Source organism: Microtus ochrogaster, chromosome 4 (assembly GCF_000317375.1).
Source record: "Microtus ochrogaster isolate Prairie Vole_2 chromosome 4, MicOch1.0, whole genome shotgun sequence".
Lineage (NCBI taxonomy): Eukaryota > Metazoa > Chordata > Mammalia > Rodentia > Cricetidae > Microtus > Microtus ochrogaster.
This window is the reverse complement of record NC_022011.1, coordinates 41,930,148-41,951,474: the sequence shown is the minus strand read 5'-3', so window position 1 is coordinate 41,951,474 and position 21,327 is coordinate 41,930,148. Positions and strand designations below refer to the sequence as shown.

Genomic DNA, 21,327 nt, shown 5'->3' with positions numbered 1-21,327 from the left:
CTATTGCTCTCTGGTGGGATCTGGCCAGTTTTGTTAGCACTGCATCTCTTGGACTTTGCCAGGAGAAAAAGGCTTTGAGATGGCTGGGGCTTGAGGAAAGGCCCCAGCAGAATGCCCGTGGCCCAGGTGACTGTCTTATCCAGCTTCCTCTGCTGTGCTCCATAAATCCCACTTGTGCCACATGCATGCACTCTGCTTAACCACATACATGTGTGTGTGCGTGCATGCCCCAGATGTGGAGGCAAATGAAATCCAGCTCCTGGCACAGGGTCCTTGGGAGATCCCACACAAGAAGCCTCCCCCAAAGTCAGAGTGCTGCAAATGGCGGGTACCTCTACTGCAGAGGGAGCCTGAGGGGCTGCCTGGCAACTGCTCCAGGGGGCTTGCCCCTTCCCACTCGCCTCAGTCCCCAGGAGGGTACCACTGTGAGCAGTGAGCCCCTGACTGTGCTGGCTGACATCTGCCTATTGCCTGTTTGCCCCTGAGAAATGATCTGACCTTTCTGAGCTTGTTTCTCCATCTATAAAATACTGTTTTTAAAACACAAGAAAACTAGCTAAACTCTTCCAAGCAGCGCTCTCTAGGCTCTGGGATCATGATGACTTTTCTTCCTGCCCAGGGCTACTTTTCCAGCTTTTCTGTATGTGTTTCTCACCTACATAGAACCTCCAGGTTAAAGGCATGAGTCACGGGCGTTCCCAATTCAGTAATTTTCTGTGGGTCACCTGTGGACATGACAATGTGGCCTCTGAGCAAATGTTGTCAGGGCCACTGCTTGCTTCCTGGGCCACCGTGGGATTGGCATTGTCCTGCAGAGTCGGCCCTCAGGCTTGGTGAAGAACCTGTCACCTTCCCAGGACTAATGGAGATGCAACCTTGTCATAGTTAGAGGTGTCACTGGAAGAAAACCTGGTGGAAGGGAGGGGAGCTGGACACCAAAGATGGGGCTTGAATTGCCAGCCCCTGCCACGGTTGCTCTGGCCTTAGCTTCCCCATCTGTAAATGGGCACAAGCTTGGGCACCACAGTGGGGGTCGTGAGGATCCGGTGAAACAGGATTTACCAGCAGCTTGCCTCCCTGACCCCTGAATCTCCTGGAAGAGATAAGCACAGGGTTCTCTGGAAGATAAACAATCTGTTTAAGCCATTATCTCATCCTCTGCTAACAGGCCAAGGGCCCTGCAGGTGCGCCACAGCTCAGCATTCGGTGATTGTGTTCTGGCCAGCTGGCCTGTCTGTTCTGGCTGACCCAGCCTTTCTGCCTTCCCCTTCGGCCGTTGGTCACTCAACCCCTGCTTGCAGCCAAGACGCGTCCTATCCCTCCAAGGCTGTCCTCTCCTCCGCACCCAGATCTTCCCGATTTTAATGTAGTTCAGGCTGGTTTAAAGCTCACGTCCGCAAGGCCCTCCCTGATTTGTCCAGTGGAACCCATGCTTTCCCCATCACCCTAATTTAGTGATCATGCTCTGCTGAAAACTAGGAGATTCAGGAGAGTGGGCTGCACGTCTCACTGTTTCCCCAGCAGGGCTGGGCGTAGGAGCTACCCACAGCTGCCCAGGAGTAGAACTTGTCCCCAGCACTTCATGGAACCAGACAGGGGACACACCTGCCAATCCCAGCACTTGGGGGCTGCTGGCAGGAGAAGCAGGAATTCAACACTATCCTTGACTGTAGAGTGAGTTTGAAACCCGTGCGGTGGGGGGGGGGGGGCAGGAAGAAGGGAGGGAAGGAACGTCGAGGACACTTTTCGCAGGAAGATGCATGGATGGAGGAACAGCGATCCCCAGGAGTGTAGCAGTCTCACTTTGGCTGGGCACTCTGTGAGCAGCCGTGGAGATGCCGTGTCTTGGACACCAGCCCCTGATTGGCATGGTAAGATCTTTACGTGACCTGGGTGTGCTCCTGTCTGTTGGGAACCTGGGCTGCAAGGTTAGGAGAGTGGGGAGCTGGAAGGATATGAGGATCCCTGGTATTTCTCCAGAGTCCTCTGTGGGTGTAGCCTCACCAGGGACAGGAAGCTTGTTATTATTTGTTTTGTCTGTAACAACATCAAAGGTCTTTGAATCCAACCAGCAAGCTTTTCCTGGTACAGCTTCCGGATTTATCTGTTAACATAGGAACCCAGCCCCGGGCAGGACAAACTCACACTAGCCTCTGACCCTTCTGCCTGTGGTTCTAGATCTGAGTCTGGACAAAGAGACTGGACGTGTTTCCAGTTTCCACTGGCCTACAGAGACCTTCCCAGGAGGAGTGCTCCTCTGCTTAGGCCCCATAGCCTTGGCTCAACATCCATGCCTCAGGCCAGTCTTAAGGTGGTCTCAACATTCAGGACCTGCTGGCATGCTGGTCTGCTTGTGTGCCGGTCTCCTGGTGTGCCGGTCTCCAGGTGTGTCGGTCTTCTGGTGTGCCAGCCTGTGGGTGTGCTGTCTTCTTCATGTGCCAGCCTGTGGGTGTGCCTGCTTCCAGGTGTGCCAGCTTCCTGGTGTGACAGTCTGCTGGTGTGCCTGCCTCCTGCCATTACGTAGTCTGTGTGAAGAGAGCACTTTTGCCTTCCCTACTCTGTCTCTGCAGGCACAGCTCCAGGTCTCCTGCTCTCCCCATAGCCACAACCAAGCCGCTGTGGCACTCCGGTCACGCCAGCTGCAGCCCATCCTTGTCTTGCACTGTGGGCTCCAAGGGCAGGGCCTGGAGGCCTATCCAGCTAAGTCCCCTAGTCTGAGTTGGTTCCCCTCAGGAGACTTGCCCCATCCCTAAGCACTGGTGTCCACAATGCACTTGAGGAACATCGTGTCATCTTTTACGTAGGCGTGCTTGGGCGACTGCAGCTTACTGAGGGGGAAGAAGAGCGGGCAGCCACTGGCCACGTTGGTCTCACTCTGCGGCCGCTGGAAGGAGGCCGAGCTCAGGTCAGGCCTGAAGGCATCAATGGCGTGTTCACGGTTGTTCTGGTCGAGTAGCATGAATGTGACCTGCCGGGGAGGAATAGGTGGAGGGTTCAGGACTCGGGGGATAGCATTGGTTCTCATGGGAGCCCAGTTGTTTGGGCTCAGATGGCTCCATGCCCACTGCGTGGGCTTTACCTCTGACCATGGAGAGAAGGTACCATGATCTACATAGAGAGGAAGCAGAGGTGAAAAAGAGGTGACATCTGCACTAGGGAGAGGCCCATGGGGCGGAAGGAACATCTGGCAGCTTCAGGTTTTGTCCTTCACTGTCTCACCCAATGGGAATTCTCTCTCTCTCTCTCTCTCTCTCTCTCTCTCTCTCTCTCTGCAAATCACAGGTCACAGGTCACATTCAGGTATCTTTCTCTATTACTCTCCATATTATTATTATTATTCAGACTTGGAGATCACTGGTGAAGCTCTGCTGGCTGGATGGCAAGCCCCAGAGGTCCTCACAACTCCTCCTTCCCAGTACAGGGATGGCAGGTACTCATACCTGGTTTTTGGTGTGGGTTCTGAGAATTGGATTCACCATTTCCCCAGGGGTTCTACTACTATAATTAAACTGACTTCAGAGACTAGGGTGCCCTGACAAGGATGCAGGGCACATGGTGATGTGTCAACTTCTGTTGGGACCTGTGCTGCCAGGCAGGAAGCAAGAGCAGACTGGGGGCGGGACTTCCACTGAGCTCTGGTGTACCCAGGGCAGATCCTGAATGCCCCTGAGAAGCAGATCTCCTAGCATGACACAAGCTCTGCCCCGGCAGGAGCCCTTGACTCCAGGGAACACACTGCTACTCCTTGCTAAAGCTGCCCTTAAACTTGCTGGCACTAGAATTCCTGGGGAGGGCTGCTCCCCCAGAGAGTTCTATTCCAGACACCGAAGCTCTACTCAGTGGGCAGGAGCCTCGGCCGCCGGATTTGCACTCAGCTTCATTTTATAAAAGGAAATTGATACAGTAAGCACAGGAGACCTGCCCAGACCTCAGGTGCATTGCTACAGTCACCATGCCCTCCCCAAACCCATCTTCTCCTGGGCCCGTACCTTGTTCCGGAATGGCCAGGGCAGTAGAGCATCATACTCTCCTCTCATGATGACAATGAACAGGGACAGGTGGGTCTTCTTGCCTGAGCCATCCCCATTCAGGTACAATCGCAGACACAGCTTGTAACCATACTTGGCTGTGTAGAAAGCTGAAAGGTGGAGGCAGGGTCAGCACAGGTGAGGAGATGAGGTGCAGCAGGCGGGGGCTGAGGACAGTGGGGTTTGGGGCCAGGCTCTCTTCTCTAGGGGAATGTCGAGGAAGGCCATGCTCTTGGAAGCTGCCTAGCCCAGAGGTTGGCAGCTGGCCTTCTGGTCACAGAGAAGGCTCCCACTCGATGGTTCTGGCTCGGTGGGTAATCTGGCATCTGTGGTTTTACCACTTCCCTGCGGTGACATGCTGCTTGTCTTACAGCTACATGTGGAATCCACCATCTTAACCAACCCTCAAGCCACTAGAGGTTGAGCCCAGAAAGGGAGGTGGCTGGGCGTTGTTTTATGTGCTGGGGCAGAATTAGGGTTAAGGTTCAGCCAGGCTTCTCAGATCTTGGCATTGGTTTTCTCGACTGCCCAAAGGTTGGGTCCTCCCTGGAGGCTGCTGTGAGAAGTCCCTTTTTGGTTCTGCTATCAACCCTTGGGAATGGCCCCAAGAGCCATCCCCGGTGACCAAGCATGGGGGCCCTCGTGGCTCTCTCCCTGATGGTACGTCCTTGGGCACAACTCTGTACCCGGCTCTAAGCAGACCCCCTGCTGGGGACCCGGCCTCCTTGCTTCAGGTGATTTGCTATAAAATGAGGCTGGGAGGGCAAGTACGTGATAAGGCTCTCAGATGTCACATCCAGGAATGGCCTGGTCCTGGAAGATGGTGTGGCTTAAACAGATCCAGAGCTGCATGTAAATATTATATGTATGCCATCTGTATGTGAACACACACACACACACACACACACACACACACACACACACACACATACACACACACACGTATGTGCACATGCACGTGTGCATTTACCAGTTAGTGAGTTGTCAGTCAAGTCAGTGCTCTGTCAAGTCCAGCAAGGGACCCAAAACAGGGAAGCATCACCCAATCTGCTGATGCCCGTGGTCTCCCCAGGCACACAGCTCCCCAGGGCCTGGCTGGGTCCTCTGCCTCCTACTCCCTATGGCTGGCTGGGACACCGGCTGTTGAATTTTGGCTCCTATCCCCCTTCTCATCCCATAGCCTCTTTGCAGAGTGCAATTGACATACAGGAAGGAGAGAGGGCAGCTGCTGTGTTCAGAGAGCACAGTCTGTGTCTCCCCCAGCACTGGCAGGGACTCCAGTCTGACTTAGCATGGGTACTGTCTCTCCTACCAGTCTCTGTGCCCACAGGGAGTTACCTGGAGAGAAGAGGCTGATAGTCCTGCCGCACACTGACTCATGACACCGTCTGGTGACATTGGTGATCTTCCACAGGAAAGTGCCATCAAAGGAGGCCTCCTCCATGAGCCGCAGGCTCTGCTCCAGCTTGCCCAGGACCTGATCCTTTTGGGCCAGGGTCTGTTGCAACTCCACCACCTGCAGGGAAGGCTGGTCAGCCAGAGAACCAGCATCCAGCTTGGGGGACTGGAGGGGGATAGTGGGACTAAGGATATATCAACCCAGAGAGGTTTCCCTGGTCAAGTGTCACCTAGTGCCTGCACCTGTCCCTTGCTTGGCGTCCCTTTCTCTTCTTGTCCCCCAGGCCAGCTCCTATCATTCAGCAGGAGCCCAGCTCACAGAGCCCCTCCGGTAAAGCCTCCAGTCACAGTCCTAGTTGGTGAGTCTCTCTCACCGTGTTTGTGTTTCACGACTCTTACAATGACTTCCTCCTCCTGCTCAGGCTGCCTCCACATGGCGGGCTCCTGTCTTTCTATGTCCACACCTTGCGTAGTGCTAAGCTCCAAGAGTGAAGCCAGAAGGCTGATGGTGCGATGGGAACCCTCGCTGCCCTGGGGAACCTACTTTACAGCAGGGGTGAGGAGCTGCCTGGCCATTGGAGCCCAGTGCCTGCCCCTGCTAATGGGTTTCCACAGAGATATCCGAAAGGATGAACTTAGCTGGGAGATGGAAGGTGAATGGCTCGGATCTAACTGGTCGGGTGTGGTGGGGCGAAACTAAAGGCAGGCCCAGCTAAGTGGGACACAGTGAAATAATGTTGCTGTTTTTTAAAAAAGCGACAAGAGTCTGGTGACTGACTCCGTTAGGAGTAGTGTGATCCCTGGAATGGAGGAGGTGGGCTCAGAACTACGGACTGGTCAGTCTGGGACTACGCTCTGCATGGGGATGTCTGTAGAAACTGAGGCAGCATAGGAGAATATCCTGCATCCCATGCTCTGAAGAGCTGATGAGAGCACGAAGGAAATCGTCTGTGATGTGAGCACTGACTGCTCTGGAGAGCAGGGGTAGGGACAAGCAAGCTGGTTGCTCTGTGGGCCCTGAAGGTCACAGCCAGGACCAGTACTGGGAAAACAGCTCTACGAAAGGAGGGGCTGTGCAATAGTGGAACTGCCCAGCACTGGAACGGAGGAGAGAGCCAGGGGAGGAGTGTTCCTGGCCGATTCTAAATAGAAGCACCGGACGGCATGGCATTGGCTTTTCTCCAAGCTTCGGACTAGGGTCTTCCTAATAGGTCCTGGGATAGAGGGGACATTTGGGTTAGGTAGGAGCAACAGCTTTGGGCAGGATGAATGACGGGAAGGCTGGAGGGCATAGGGGCACCCTGAGCTGACGTCAAGAGCGCTTGCCCATCTCACTCACCCTCTGCTCCAAGCTCAGGATGTGCTCTCTGTCCAGCTGGCTCTGGTGGATGGAGGCGGCCAGTGCTAGGTGGGAAGCCTCCACCTCCTTATTGAGTACAGCCACGATGTTCTCAAACACACGCAGTTTCTCCTCCAGCTGAGCCAACTGCTTCTCTTTCAGGAGGTGCCACAGGGCCTGTTCATCCTGGCTCTCACAGCAAGGTGCCTGGTAGCAGTCGACCTCCAGGTCCCCAGTCACTTCCACAGCTGCCTGAAGCTGCAGCTCTGACAGGTTCCGCTCCAGGGCCATGGGCGTGGAGCCCAGGTTGGAGCCTGACAAGGATTTCCACTCTTTTAGGACCCCCAGCAGCAGGTGCAGGTGGGAGGCCTGGGAGGTGACCTCGTGCTCCTGCATGGATTGTGGGCTCCCCTGAGGAGAGAGGGAGAGTTGCAAATGAACAATGGAAGGAGACCCTGGGGACCAGCAAGGAGACAAGGCATCAAAGGCCACCAAGCAGAGCCAGAACATTCTCCCAGCAGAGGGGAAGTGGCTGTCTGTATAGGGAGGGGCAGGGGTGAAGCCCCTAGATACCCCCACACAGCTAATACCCAGGTGTCTAGTGTGACTGCTCTGCCCTGCCCTTGAGCAGAGTGATTCAGGACCATGGAGAGAGGTGTGGGGACATGCTCTTGAGTGATGCTCCAGGGCTTAGGTGAGGCATTAAGGAAAACTTCCCTTAGTACAATGACTTAAGAGTTGGATTTGTTGCTTGGCAACTCATTAGCATGAAACACCAGAGGTGTTTTGGGAGTGGGGGATGGGGCTGGGACCATGGACAGATTTGACATGCAGTCACTTACCTTGAAGGAACAGCCAACACCTGCAAAGGGACACAGGACTCCAGCCTCAGACACCTCAGGGTGACCCTGGAAATGATAACTGTGTCACTGGATGCTGGGAAGCACACCCGGAGCCAGAACTGGCTAGGCTCGTGACTCTTCTCCCTCTGTTCCGTCTGCCTGGCCAACTTTGCTCCACCTTTGGAGTCTCGCCCTTCTGTAATCGTTCTACAGAAAGAGGACCGAACCCTGCTGTCATTTGAAACAGCTCATTCCATCCTGTTGGGAGAGAGTGCGCACAGATCCGGAGTGAACCACCACTCTTCAGTTTCAGGATGCTGAAGAGATACTTCACAAAAAGAGCTCCATGAAGGGAGAGCGTGCCTGCCACTGCAATGGAAGAGCGATGCTCCTACGTGTCAGGAGAGCTGGACTAGCGAGCGCGGTAAGGTCATCCCAGCAAGGACATGGGCAACGAAAGCAAAATAGTAATAGACACACTGGAAAACTTACTGAAGTAATTAATATTATTATTATTATTATTGTTATTGTTATTATTATTTATCCAGGGTCTCACTATTTAGCCGTGGCTGGCCTGGAACTTGCTATGTAGAACAGGCTAGCCCCAAACTCACAGAAATCTTCTTGCCTCTGTCTCCCAAATGCTGGGACTAAAGGCATGCGCCATTACACCCAGGCAGCCTTGAAGTTCTGATTCTCCTGCCTCCATTCCTGAGTGCTGAGTATAAGCATATGTCACAAATATTGGCTCATGAGATACAGGGGACCGAGCCCAGGCCTTGTGTGCACACATCTCTGTGTAGACATGAGTTTCTGCTTCTCCTGAATGCATCTGGGGAGTGGAATATGTGCATTATCTGCAGGTCGATTGTAAGTTGTGAGTGATTTAGGTAAGCAGGGCTCAGCTTTCTGTAAAACACTTTCAACGGGCTGGAAATGTGGCCCACTTGGTGGTACGTATTCCAGGACATCCTTCTGAAGAAAGTTTAGGGGAGGCAGCTGCTGCCTGTGCTGCTGCCTGTCACCAGTCTGGAGTGGGTTGTGTGGGTAGGGAATGACCAGCTCTGTGGGGCAGGACATTTGCCATCTCGGTAGTGGGGAGTCACCTGATTTTGTATGTTAACCAGGACTGTAGCAAACTGTACACCTAAAATGAGCTTTTTTTTTTTTTTAACCTGTAAGTGATATCTTGATTTTATGGGCTGAGCAGAAACTAAGTCACAAGGCTCGTTTTTCTCAGAGCTGATTCACACCTTTGGTTTGGGATGCAGAGCCTGGCATATCATTGCTCTCTGCGACAGGGCAGACTGTTCCCAACCAAGAATAGGAAACAGGTGTTTGATGGGGACAGGCAAAGGGGGTCCCAGCAGGGAGATAACCTGGCTGTGGGAATCAGCCTCAATACAGCCTCTCCAACAAGTCACTAGTGATGACATGTGGCTCTGGGGCATCAGATGCCAGGTATTTCTGGCCTAGGACCCTCTTGGGCCCTGTGATTCCATGCCTATGGTTCCCATCCTTTGTGGCTTAAAGTTGATAGTCCCCAGAGGGATAAGGACCAGAAAGTGGGACAGCTAACACTGGAATTCGGGCATTGCTCACACAGTGGGATGTACCCGTGGATAAGCAGGGCCTGTGGGCAGGACAGCCTGCTGTGGGCTGTGTGGATGTCTGGCTGGTCCTAATGATGAGGCATGCAGAGGAGTGTACTGACTGGCACTGAATGCTGAAAGATGGGCAGGGGTAACTCAAGAGGTCTTCTGAAGCCCTAGGGTTAGTCAGGCTGCCAGCTCTGGTCACCCATCACCCACTCCTTACCATGTACTCGGGTGTGGGCTCCAAGAGGCACTCTGTGTGCACACTGTCACAGTGTCACAGCACTGGGAGAGTTACTAAGTTCTCCAAGTTTAGTTTCCCCATCTGCAAAATGACTAACTCTCATCCACCCTCTAGCTGTTGTAAGAACATGAGGTGATACACAGATGTGCTCATATTGCTAACCTCTTGTAGCCGTGACAACACTAAGTGGTTTAACACAATACAACTTACAATCTCACAGTCCTACCAGGAGGGTTCTGGCAGCAGCTTGCTCCTCTGCAAGCTACCTGCAGCTCCTAGCCTGAGGGTCCTCTCTGCATCATCCAAGTCAACATCCCCCATCCCCCATGGATGCTTGTCTCCTCATGAGGATCCTGTGGTATGTTGTGCTCACCCAGGTAGTCTAGGGTGCTCGCCCTACCTCACCTTCGTGCCTATAGAGTCTGACTGCTCCTGCCAGGTGCATGGGTCATGTATAAACCATTTGGGAGCTGATTTTCCACTTGACGGGGTTGGAGCCTGGCTCTGCCATCGATTTAGGGTCAGCTACCAGCATCTCCTTTGCCCTCGGCCTTCATATATAAACTATTAATAAATCAAGGGTACCAACAGGATGCTGCTGGAGGGCTCAGATTATAGATGCAAACTGTCACATTTAGGAGTGTAAAAGTGGAGCGCACATGTCACATTTAGGAGGGTAAAGGTGGGAGACACAGACTTTAGAGAGCAAAGGTACAGAATTTACACACTTTAGAGAGCACATGTCACATTTGCTAGTGTAAAGATGGGGAGTAACACTAGTTAGTGCACTTTAGAGAGCACAGACACGGGGCACACACGATTAGTGCTTTCCCACACACCAGGACCCTGGGAACAGAAGGCTGACTGGCCTTCCTTGAAGGAAGCCAACTTGGGTTCAGCACAAATAACAGAAGTCATCATGGCCGTCAGAAGCCATGGCATGTGGAGGGGTCACGTTACAGTGCCGCGAGTTCCCTGCTTTGAAAAGACAACCCCAGGTGGCAGGAGCCCACTACATGTACACACTGCTTAAATTCCTGTCATTCGGGTTCTAGAGAAGACCATGGCATTATCATGAGCCACAAACCAATCTTCCTGACTGGACCTCAAAGGGAAGAAAATGAGAGAAGTAGAGTTCCCTTCTTGGAGTCTCAGCGAACATAACCAAATGTTATTCCTAGTTCCTGGTTTGTTTTGTTTGTGTGTGTATGTGTATGTATATGTGTGTGTGCGCACATGCGTGTGTGTATGTGTGTGCGCAGACCATGTGTATGTGTGTGTATATGTGTATATGTGTGTGCTGTGTGTATATGTGTGTATGTGCATGTGTGTATATGCGTGTATATGTGTGTATGTGCATGTGTGTATGTGTGTATATGCATGCGTGTATGTGTGTATGCACACGTATCTGTATGTGTGTGCGCGTGTCATGTGTATATGTGTGTATGTGCATGTGTGTATATGTGTGTATGTGCGTGTATGTGTGTTTGTGCATCTGTGTATGTGTGTGTGTGTGCTTGCACCCACATCAGATACCCTGCACTATCACTCTCATTGCTCTCCACCTTGAGACTTGGTCCCTTGAGACGGTCTCTCACTGAACCTAGAGCTAGGCTGGTGAACAACAAGCTCCAGAAATCTTTCTGTCTCCACCCCTCACATGGCTGGTGTTACAAGTCTGCATGGCAAAGTCTGCCCCCCCCCCCTTTTAGCAGGGGTTCTGGGGATTTGAACATGGGTCCTCATGCTTTCACAGCAGAAACTCTCATCTGCCCAGCCCTTCCCCACCCCCTGCTCCTGGTTTGTCCTCTACCCACGGTCAATTGTTCAGGAAGGTCATTCCAGACAAGAGTAGCCTCTCTATGTTATCACTGACCTTCTAATATTTGCTTGCTGTGTTGGTAACTAGCTGATGCTTCTGGGCCCTATGTAAGGTGATGATGATCTCTTACAGACTCAGGGGAGGATAGCAGTGCGCATGGGGAGGGTTTGTGAGATGGACACCTTGGGCTGAGCTCAGCTGCTCTCCAGTCTGGCCTCTTGGCCCAGCTTCTGTCTTCTAGATTCCCTCAGGCATGCAGACAAAGAGGTGGGAGTTACCGTTGCACAGGCCTGGCTTAGTCACTTTCCTCAGGTTAAAAGTCCCTAAGTTCCCGTCAGGGGCAGGATCAGAGGAGTTCCTATCGTAACTCCCCTATGGTCCATGCAGGCAGTGCTCTTAACCACTGGGCCATCTCTCGGGTCCCTTACTTTGTCTTTTTTTAAAAATATTTATTTTATTTATTATGTATACAATATTCAGTATGTGGATGCCTACAGTCAGGAAGAGGGCACCAGACCCCATTACAGATGGTTGTGAGTCACCATGTGGTTGCTGGGAATTGAACTCAGGACCTTTGGAAGAGCAGGCAATGCTCTTAACCTCTGAGCCATCTCTCCAGCCCCCTACTTTGTTTGTCTTAAGGAATCAAATTTCAACCTGTGCTCTTGCTGAGCCCTGGAAGTCCCTCAAGTCTTTAGATCCTGGGGCAGGGGAAAATATAGGATAATATTGTTTGATATTGGGTCATCGTGCTGCAGTAGAGAGAGAGGCTCTCCGAGATGTTAAGTTTTAAACTTTCCAAAGGAGCAGCGGGGTACGGCCTTCTTGAAAAAGACTGACACCCAGCTCACTCCAGTTCCTTTATTTAAACATGTGCAAGGTTAATAGGAGCTGGGAAAGATTCCAACGGCCAAAGACTTTTTGCTCTTGCTGCCGTGAGAGCAGACAGCCCACACAAATCTCAGCCCCTTTTCATTATGGCCATAAACAAAAGGAAGAGCTCCGTGCCTGCCAGGAGTGTCTTAGGACCAAGATCAGTAGCTCTCACACACACCTAGTGAGACTCTCCAGAGAAAGAGTTAATCAAGGGTTAAACAGTCTCAGAACAATTTCTCAGCCTCTACTGATTAACCCAAACAGAGCCAGGGCTTTGCTGCTACATTTCTCTCAAAGTCAGACGCAAGGCCTTCCTATTCATGTCGCTTACAGACAGATATAGAGGCTTTACCTACACATCACTGCAGACTAACCAGGAGAGCTCAGTTCCATACACTCCTTCCACCTAAGCCTTCTGTGTGTATAGGGTTTATCTTGACATAAATGCAAAGAAACTGAAGATGCTAGATGAAGTGACATTAAAGTGTATCTGACACATGTTACCTACATGTATACAAGAGGTGTGTTTTAATTTTGCTAAGGGGAAAGAAGAAAGCAAGCTGGGAAGCACAGAGCCCATTCCCTGAGCTGCACACGTCAGGCCCAGAAGCTGCGGTAAGGTGTCTGTGAAAGCGGGTCCAAAGACAGCCAGACAGGGCGGCTAAGAAGTTCTTCCCTGGAAATTAACTTGACCCTTATTATTATTCTCTGAGGGCCCACAGGAGGGGGAGGCTGCCAAAAATGGAGGGGAAAGCCCTTCAGTCAGCTGTGGGCAGGGTAGAAAGTCCCCACACTCTGAATGACAGAGACTGGTGCAAAGGAAGGGGGAACAGATGTGGACCCCCTTCTGCAGCTGGGCCAATGGGAAGGAGGGGGAGGGGGTTCCCTGGCAGCTGTTGACCCGTGACTCAGATGTCGTAGATCCTGGGAAGAGCCAACTTAGCATCTGCTTTTTACCAAGGGAGAAACAGGGTCTGAAAACAAGTTTGCCTCCAGCCAAACACTGAGGGAAACAGATCCACTCCTGCACACCGAGGTCTGGGCCCGTGGGCCACTGGTCACTGCTGGAGGGAGCTTTGGCCAAAAGCAGCTTCATTTGTCTCACTGAGGGGACAGAGAGGATGACCAAACTGAGATCCTGGCCACTGAGGAGCTGGCATTGAAGTCCTAGTGTGTCTTCCTCACCTGTCATATAAGACGTCAGGTGTTACCCAGCGACTCCTACATGGTTGGACTTTGGAACTCACACAAGTTTGTTTGGGATCTTAATTGTGAGATTAACATAAAGATTGCTGTTCTTGTTCTGTATCTGTTAAAAGGTTTGCTCTAAATTCTTACCTACCTTCATGCCATGACATAAAGAAAGTTCACACTTGCGGAGTAAAGATTGACTCTCTAAGTTGAGATAATGTAACTTATAACATTGAATACATTTCTATACTTTTCTCATTTCGTCACTAGTTGGTGGGACCTGGAGACCTCTGGGCTACACAGGTACCCTATGAAGGTCTTTTCATCTTGGTGGGGAGGACTGGACTAGATTTCAAGGCTGTTGCATAAGCATGTCTCTCTGGCCCCTTCCAAGGTCCGAAGGTGTTTCTCACTCCTGAATGCGGAGCTTGGCTGGAGTTGAAAATGATCTCTCTCTGTGTCGGGAACTGGTTGAAGTTCTCAAGTAAGGGGCTGGAGGATAAACTTTGGGGTTTGGAAATTTCTGTTATAAGTGCTCAACTCTGCCGCTGTAGGGAGGAAGCAGCCGCAGACAATAAGGGAGACTGAGGGTGACTAGTTGCTTTATCGTCATGGAGTTGGCATGCTATAGAGTATGAATTCCTAAATACAGTTTTTTCCATCAGTCAAAACACACAAAACTTCCTTATCCTGTGGGCTGTTTATAAAACCAAGAGACAGACTGGGTTTGGTTCAGGAACCAGTTTTTGGACTCCTGGTCTAGAAGGGGGTTCCAATTTTAAATCGATCAGAGCCTACCAAGTGGCTTAGGACAATGTGCTGTTGTCACTGTGAACACTTGTCTCCTCCTTGCTGGGGAAGTGAATTTACTGTGGGCTCAAGACAAAGCAGAGACGCATCTGCAAGTCAGAGGCCACATGGGCAATTACCCACTCTGCCTCTACCTGGGAAAGTGCCCCCTGCCCCTCTCTCAGTAGAGGCCAAAGGACAACCTCTGGAGCAGTTTCTCATGTGCCTGTACACCATCCCCCCCCCCCCTTTCTTTTGGAGACAAGGTCTCTAGTTAGCTGGGAACTCACTTTGTAGACTAGGGTAGCTGGCCAGTGAGCTCCAGGGTCCCCACATCTCCTCCCCAGCCTAGCTGGCCAGTGAGCCCCAGGGGTCCCCACATCTCCTCCCCAGCCTAGCTGGCCAGTGAGTCCCAGGGTCCCCACATCTCCTCCCCAGACTAGCTGCCCAGTGAGCCCCAGGGTCCCCACATCTCCTCCCCAGACTAGCTGCCCAGTGAGCCCCAGGGTCCCCACATCTCCTCCCCAGCACTGGCATTGCAGGCATCATCACACACAGCTTTCATTACATGGGTTCTAGTGAGTAAACTTAGGTCTTCACAGACTGAGCCATCAGTCCCCAGAGATGGCCAGATGCTGACATACCTTCTCCTGAGTCAGAAGGCTTCCCGGGCTCACAGGTTGGAGGTTTTCTGCTCTGCATTTGGTACAGATCAGATCTTCACCATCTCTGGGGAAACATGAACAAGAGTCTCAAATTACCACACCTTGCTGGCCCTTGCTGTCCATCACTTGCCACCTTCCTGACAGACTTCAAAGCCCAGACATTGCCCCTTACAGTAATCCCACCATCGGAGCTTCCGAGCCCCAGGCACCCACTGTTTCCTGAAGCTTGCAGTGAGTTGCCCCTGCAGCCCCACCTGCTTTGACCTGGTGGTGCCTTTTTTCACCCAGGTAGTGTTATTGTGGATGTCTCTCTGTAGAAATACCCATCCCAGTGCCTGGTTACAAGGTCTCTACTGGGAGAATTATCCCATGCACTGACTTGCAGATATTGAACCCCAACACTTCCAGTCTCAAGGGTCTAGGCAAGGAGTTGCGGTGTGGATCTCTATTTGTTCTTCTCAGTACCGTGTATATATGTGGTTCTGGTCTCTTATTTCTTGGCCATGGCAGGTGATCATGGCCTATTAGAGCAAGAACAGGTCTCAGCGGCTATCTCTGTCCGCGTGGGACACCTGCACAAGTGGTTCTGACCCAGAGTGAGTGCTGCTGGCCCATTTCTGGGTGAGGAAAATGAGGCCAGAGAATGCAGCCTTGGATGGGCCACGGGAGAGCAAGTCAAGGCAGAGCAGGGCAGAGGCACCTCTGGCTGAGACCCGCACTCTTCAGCCGGCTTCTGCTCCCTCCTCTACCGGGTTTAAGAGGGTGGGGGAGGAGGTGAGCTGAGAGCATCAGCTGGCCAGGAAGCCCAGTCAGTTGGGACCTCCACCCCCACAGCCTTTCCATTGTTACAGCCTCCCACCCGGGCTCCTGCCTTGCCCCTTAGTCACCGAATTTGAACTTCTCGTTTGACTGATTCAGTTTCCCCACAGACTCAAGCTGTAAGGTCCCGAAGAAAAGGTCATGCCTGTGGCCCACAGCCCTTTACGGGATCTGTACCAGAAAACCTACAGGCGGTAAGCGACTTTGTCTCTGGGGGCTTTGCAGTTCTCAGCTCTACATAGGGTAGTGACTGTACTGACTGGCACAGGCTGACGGAGGACACAGGGATGGAGCACTTGGTGCACAGCAGGTGCACGGTGCACAGCAGGTGCACAGCGATGGCCAAGGCAGGGTGTCATCGCTGCTATTGGTGCAGCACATCCTGGATATTTACACTTTAAGCATAAACACACACCCTATTGCATGTTTGCCCCCATTAACTGGGTTTAAAAAAACAAAAGAGTGTTTTATTGCAGTATGGTATTTGCCAAGAGGGCTTCTGTTCCTTACTGTGAGAGGTTCGGGGTATATTACTAATGGAGCCTTGTAACAGTTCTGTGAGACAGAAGGCAGCTCCACGGGCAAGAAGTCAGGGTTTGGAGACCGGAGGTTCAAACCAGGTTACATAGCAGAAAGCGGCCGAGAGGTGCTTAAAGTTCCACCTCAATAATGGTGGACAGACAGCTGTCTGTGGCTACTGACACACCTGTCTCCGGCTAGGGGGCAGTGTTTGGAAGAAGAGAGCATGGAACTAGAGGCTCAAGAGGCGAGGTTGCCTGCCCACAGCCAGCCCATCTCTTCAGTCTCCCCTCCCATCAGGGTCCCTCCCTGGCCATTCTTCCCACCGGCCCTTGGCTCTTTGACCCCCTCACCTCAGTTTCTCAGAGAGACAGGTGGCGCAGCAGAGAGGCCTGGGCTCTGAGGGGTCCTGGGAGGCAGCTGGGGGGCAACCAAATGGAAACTCATTTTCATCAGGAGCTGGGCGGGGGTCGCTGCCTGAGCTGGAGGCCATCTTGAGATTTCAGACCAGGGAGGGTCTGTCAAGTAGAGCGGAGGCCTTGTGGAGCCTGTAGAGAGAGGTGGGTTCTAGCCTGGGCCACCCTTCCTGTGACTTTATCTTCTCCTCTGGCTGTGTGGTAGACGTCACAGCTGAGTCACAGTAGGGATGGAGTAGGAATTACCCTTTGTGGTTAGAAAAAGCCCCTGGACAGAGACTGAAACCTTTAGGAGTGTCCAGACATTTTTCAGAGTGAGAACAAGCAAGCAACAGTCACAGGAAGAGAGTGATGTTGTGGTTCTTCAGAGTCATGGTTCCCTGCCTGAGAAACACAGGCTGCCCCCCACCCCCCACCACCCCCTGCCGGGATTTCTGAGCCATGTAGAATTCTCTGGAACAGTGGGGCTCAGCTTTCTGATGGAAACCCCAAGGGTCATGAAAGCAGGTCCAAAATTCAAGTTCTGGGTCTTCTAGGGTATCTGGGTGGCCTTGGGGAAATGCCACTTTCTCACACTGTCACTTGGTTACCCTATCTTGAAAAAATGGATTAAACACGTGGTCTCTAGGACTAAGACTGTGGAGCTTATGACTAAGGCCACCAAAGGTAGCAAGGAAGGCCTCTGACGACCCCACCCTGCCTGGAGCATTGTGTATCAGTCATGATGGTGACAGAGGAACAGGGACCTCCCCTCCCTTGAAGTCCAAGGCATTGGCACCACAGACTCTGCAGAGTCCTCTTCCCAAGCCTGACTCAGGAAGTCATAGGTGGCCGTGTATCTGGTCAGGAGTTATACTTCCCCGCTGAGACCAAGGCACTACACCAGTCCAGGTTCATGGGGATTTGCTCTCAGCTGCCAAGTGGACCGTAGACCCATGTGTGCATGAGGGTGAACAGGAAAAAACACCACTCTGGCCAGCCATTGTGTGGTGGGCAGACTTTTTCCTCCAACCCTTACAATCCTGTTGTAGCCATTTACACCTCAATGAAGCAAGGTGTGAGACCCAAAGACACACAGCCTGAGGTTGAGCCGTGGAATCTGAACCAGGTCCTGTGCTGTTCCACCATGGACAAGGAAAGAACAAGGCAGCATGATAAAGTCTCAGAGACGGGGATGTCGGTTGGGGCAGCTGGCTTGTCTCAGACTGTCAAATGACAAAAATGGTCTCCATATACCTTCCCACCCAACTGCTATGGGATTTGTGGATAAATAATGCTGCTTTCAAAACACAGGCTCTGACTTCAGGCAGCTCTGAAGTGGGATACTGGATCCACCATATGCATTTTAATATTTATTTACTTGTTTTGGGACAGGGTCTCACTATGCAGCCCTGGCTGGCCTTGAACTCCCAGAGATCCGCCTGTCTCTGCCTCCTGAGTGCTGGGATTAAAGGCGCGCACCACCGTGTGCCAACAGGCACTACTATGTCTGACTCACTCACCACACAGTCTTAAATGTGTCTCAGCCTCAGTTCTGTATGTGTAAAATGGGGGATAAAAACATGTATTTTACCCAGTTGTCAAGATGATCAAATGTGATGGGGGGGTGTTCTAGTTTCATTTCTCTGGCTGTGATAAAACACCCTGGCCAAAAGCAGCACAAGTGGAAACTGATTTGACTTACAGTTCCAGGCTAAAGTCCATCTTTGGGGGGAGGTCAAGACAGACCTCTAACAGCTAGTCAAATCACATCCACAGTCAGGGGCTAGGGGAAACAGATACACGGATGCTTGCTCCTTTGCTTGTTTTCTACTCTTACAGTTCAGGATCTCCTGTGTAGGGAATGGCACCACCCACAATGTGCAGGGTGTTCCTACATCAGTTAACTTTATTATGCCATTCTCCCACTGCATGCCCACAGGCCAGCCCAATGTCCACAATTCCTCATGGAGACTCTTCCCAGGTCATGCCAAGCTGACAATTGTAGCTAACCATCAAGTAAGTGAAAGTGTGGCAGAGGTCGTGGCCCATGACATGCTCCAAAAACTTTTGGTATTTTACTCAGGCAATGCCCATGCCCTTGGACTCGCAACAAGGAAAGGGGTTTAAAATGGCAAATTACACTTAACAGTGTTTTTACATCTCTCAACTTCCTTGCGTCCCAGTGGGTCGGGAAGTTTAGACTCTGAGATCAGTGGTTCTCACCCTTCCTAATGCTGCAACCCTTAAATACAGATCCTCATGTTGTGGTGACCCCAGCCATAAAATTATTTTTATTGCTACTTCATTACTGTAATTTTGCTACTGTTATGAATATAGATATTTAATATTCAGGCTATCCAATATTCGACCCCCAAAGGGGGTCATGACCCATAGGTTGAAAACCACTGATCTAGATAAACTCAACTATCCCCTGTCCCCAGGAAGGTGCCAGAACTTCTAGTGGTTGTTGGCAAAAAGGTTGCTGCATCCTATAGACTTCTACCCTCAACTGTGCCCTGCCCAGCCCGCTCAGCTAGTGACCTTGAGTTTATTTCCCCAGTCTCAGAAAGGCTTTTCCTTAACTGCTCAGCCCGAGCAGCAACCCCTCGCACCCCCACAGGTCTCCTCCTTCCTCAGTTAGGACACAAGGGAGGCACCCAACCTCGTTGCTCCATCTACCTTCTCGTTTCTTTTCTCTTGTCCTGTCCCCACCTCCTTCACAGATTCCCTGTCTACCACTAGCTCCTTCCCACCAGCATCAAAACATCCGTAGACGGCTGTCTAGTAGGATACCAGGCACTACTCTTCAGTGCTGTGTGTTAAGTGGTTTGTTTTTCTTTGCCCTGGGATCAAACCCAAGGCCTTGCACAAGCTCTTGCTTACTGAGCCACATCTCCAGCCTGTTTTAAGGACTTTTACAAACATCTCATCAACATTTCCCTCCAATCTTTGGAGGTTCCTACTTCATAGCAGAGGGACCCGAGGCACAGATAACTTGAGTGCCTTGCTCAAGACTGCACAGCTAGTGAGGCGGGAAGGACTGAGCACAGACCTGCTCTTTAAAATGAGCTTGGTCCTGCTCCAAATTCCTCTTGTTTTCACTCGGTGGTGAAAGATTTTAAAGAGGGTTGTCCACATAGCCGCTGAAACTTAAGGGAGTTTCAAGCCTGTTAGAGGCTCTCAGGCTGTCAAATGCTCTGGGCCTGTCCTAGCTGACATCCCGTCCTTTCCTAAGCGGGCCAGACGGCTCTTGGCCACTCTTTCACGCCCGCACCATCCTGGCGTGAAATCCCATCAGAGCTGATTCTTGCACCGCGGTGGTTCTTTTACCTCTTCTCACCTCCACCTCCTATGGTCCCATCTCCACCGCTCCCAGAACGGGGACTCTATGCTCTGGGTAGCTGAGTAGCGGTGTGCAAGCCTCCTTCTGGTCTTTGGGGGCGCACCTGGGCCACACCCACTTCTCCTGGACCGTCTTGGTGACAGTGCCCAGATTGGGATTCCATGGAGCACCTGCCACCCATAGCCTGGGACATGCTGTCGGGCCGCCTGCTTGTGGCCCCCTGCCCTCCCGACCCCATTTCTTCCAGCAGATGACTATCGACCTGCCAAGTCCAGGACGAGATCAGAGCTGAGCGCAGAGCTGCGGTGACAAGGGACCAGGGCAAGAGATGTACGACCCTGGAGGGTTCTTCAGCGCGAACCAATGTCCTGACGTTCGCACTTGGGGATGCGCGGGTGCCGGGCAACCAACCTGCGGGCCGCCGCCTTCTCTCATCCGGCGATGCGAGCGAGCGGGAGCGTCCTCCGTGCGAAGAACCGGGTTTAGCGGGTAGACGCAGAGGGAAGCAGGGCCTGCGTGAGTTTGTAGGGCTGGGCTGGTTCCCGAGGCCTGCCGGGGGCGGGGCGAGCGCTCCTCCCATGAGGAAACGGAGACCCAGATTGCATCTGGTGGGGTCACGGTGCTAGCTGACTCCCGCAGTGACTGCACATGTGAGGTACTCAGTACAACGAACGCGAGGGACATACAAGCAGCATTGAGCTCCAGTCTGAAATCCTGTCAGAGCACGAGCGGGAAAAGCAGCAAGTCTGAACCTTACCACAGTGTGTTCTTGCAAAGAGCCCAGCATCCTGCAGGCTCTACCCAGCTGTGGATGCCGCAGACAGCAGTGAGATGGTGCGGCTCTCAAAGCATTGGGCGCTAACAAAACTGGGTGCAGCAGGGAAGTGGTTGTGATTGTAAAACTAAACACATACATCACTTCACACACATACACGTGGCATTTTACATATACATACATACATGCATAAACACACACATATATACACAAGCACATGGCCTCTTATTCCCTATGATTCTCTTTATATTAATCAAAAGAGTTAAGGAACTTAGAGTTAGGATACAAGTACGGTTTAAAAGAGAAAAACAAAACAAACAAGAAAAAAAGCCGACTTGTGTTTTTGTGAACAGAAATCTCACAGGGCACCTTCTGTACTCAGGTGTCTAATGGCCCCTGATCTGATAGCTAGTGGTTCTCCATCTGATTAATTTGGTTTTGACTCCTAAGTGGATCCATTATTTATTTATTTATTATTTATTTATTTGAAACAAGGACTTGCTGTGTTGTAGCCCTACTGATTCCAAACTTTAAGCCATCCTCCTGACTCAGCTTTCCTAGTGCAAAAATTACGGGTGTGAGTTGCCTTGCTGGGTTTTGTTCTGGACATGGAGGTGTGTCTCTTTCCCACCCATGACAGGCCCACTTGCTTCATGTTTCTAGCAGTCAGGTGATCCTGCAGGA

General features: G+C 51.8%; 1 protein-coding gene across 1 annotated transcript; it reads right to left on the bottom strand.

Moving 5' to 3' along the window:
* Positions 1-1,990: 1,990 nt before the first annotated feature.
* On the bottom strand, positions 1,991-20,356 carry Traf1 (TNF receptor associated factor 1). The gene is made up of 8 exons (XM_005345999.3): positions 20,280-20,356; positions 16,481-16,675; positions 14,769-14,853; positions 7,608-7,673; positions 6,766-7,176; positions 5,367-5,544; positions 3,990-4,138; positions 1,991-2,968 (listed from the first exon to the last, which is right to left on the bottom strand). Exons 2-8 carry the CDS (start codon positions 16,618-16,620, stop codon positions 2,750-2,752), a joined length of 1,248 nt encoding a protein of 415 aa, XP_005346056.1. The 5' UTR covers positions 16,621-16,675; positions 20,280-20,356; the 3' UTR covers positions 1,991-2,749.
* Between the last annotated feature and the right edge of the window lie 971 nt (positions 20,357-21,327).

Excerpts from the sequence above, each read along its gene's own strand:
- Traf1 (XM_005345999.3), bottom strand. The coding sequence starts at position 16,620 with ATGGCCTCCAGCTCAGGCAGCGACCCCCGCCCAGCTCCTGATGAAAAT. Across the intron at positions 14,854-16,480 it reads TGTCTCTCTGAGAAACTGAG|AGATGGTGAAGATCTGATCT; the intron begins GTGAGGGGGTCA and ends ATGTTTCCCCAG. Across the intron at positions 5,545-6,765 it reads TCCTGAGCTTGGAGCAGAGG|GTGGTGGAGTTGCAACAGAC; the intron begins GTGAGTGAGATG and ends CCTTCCCTGCAG.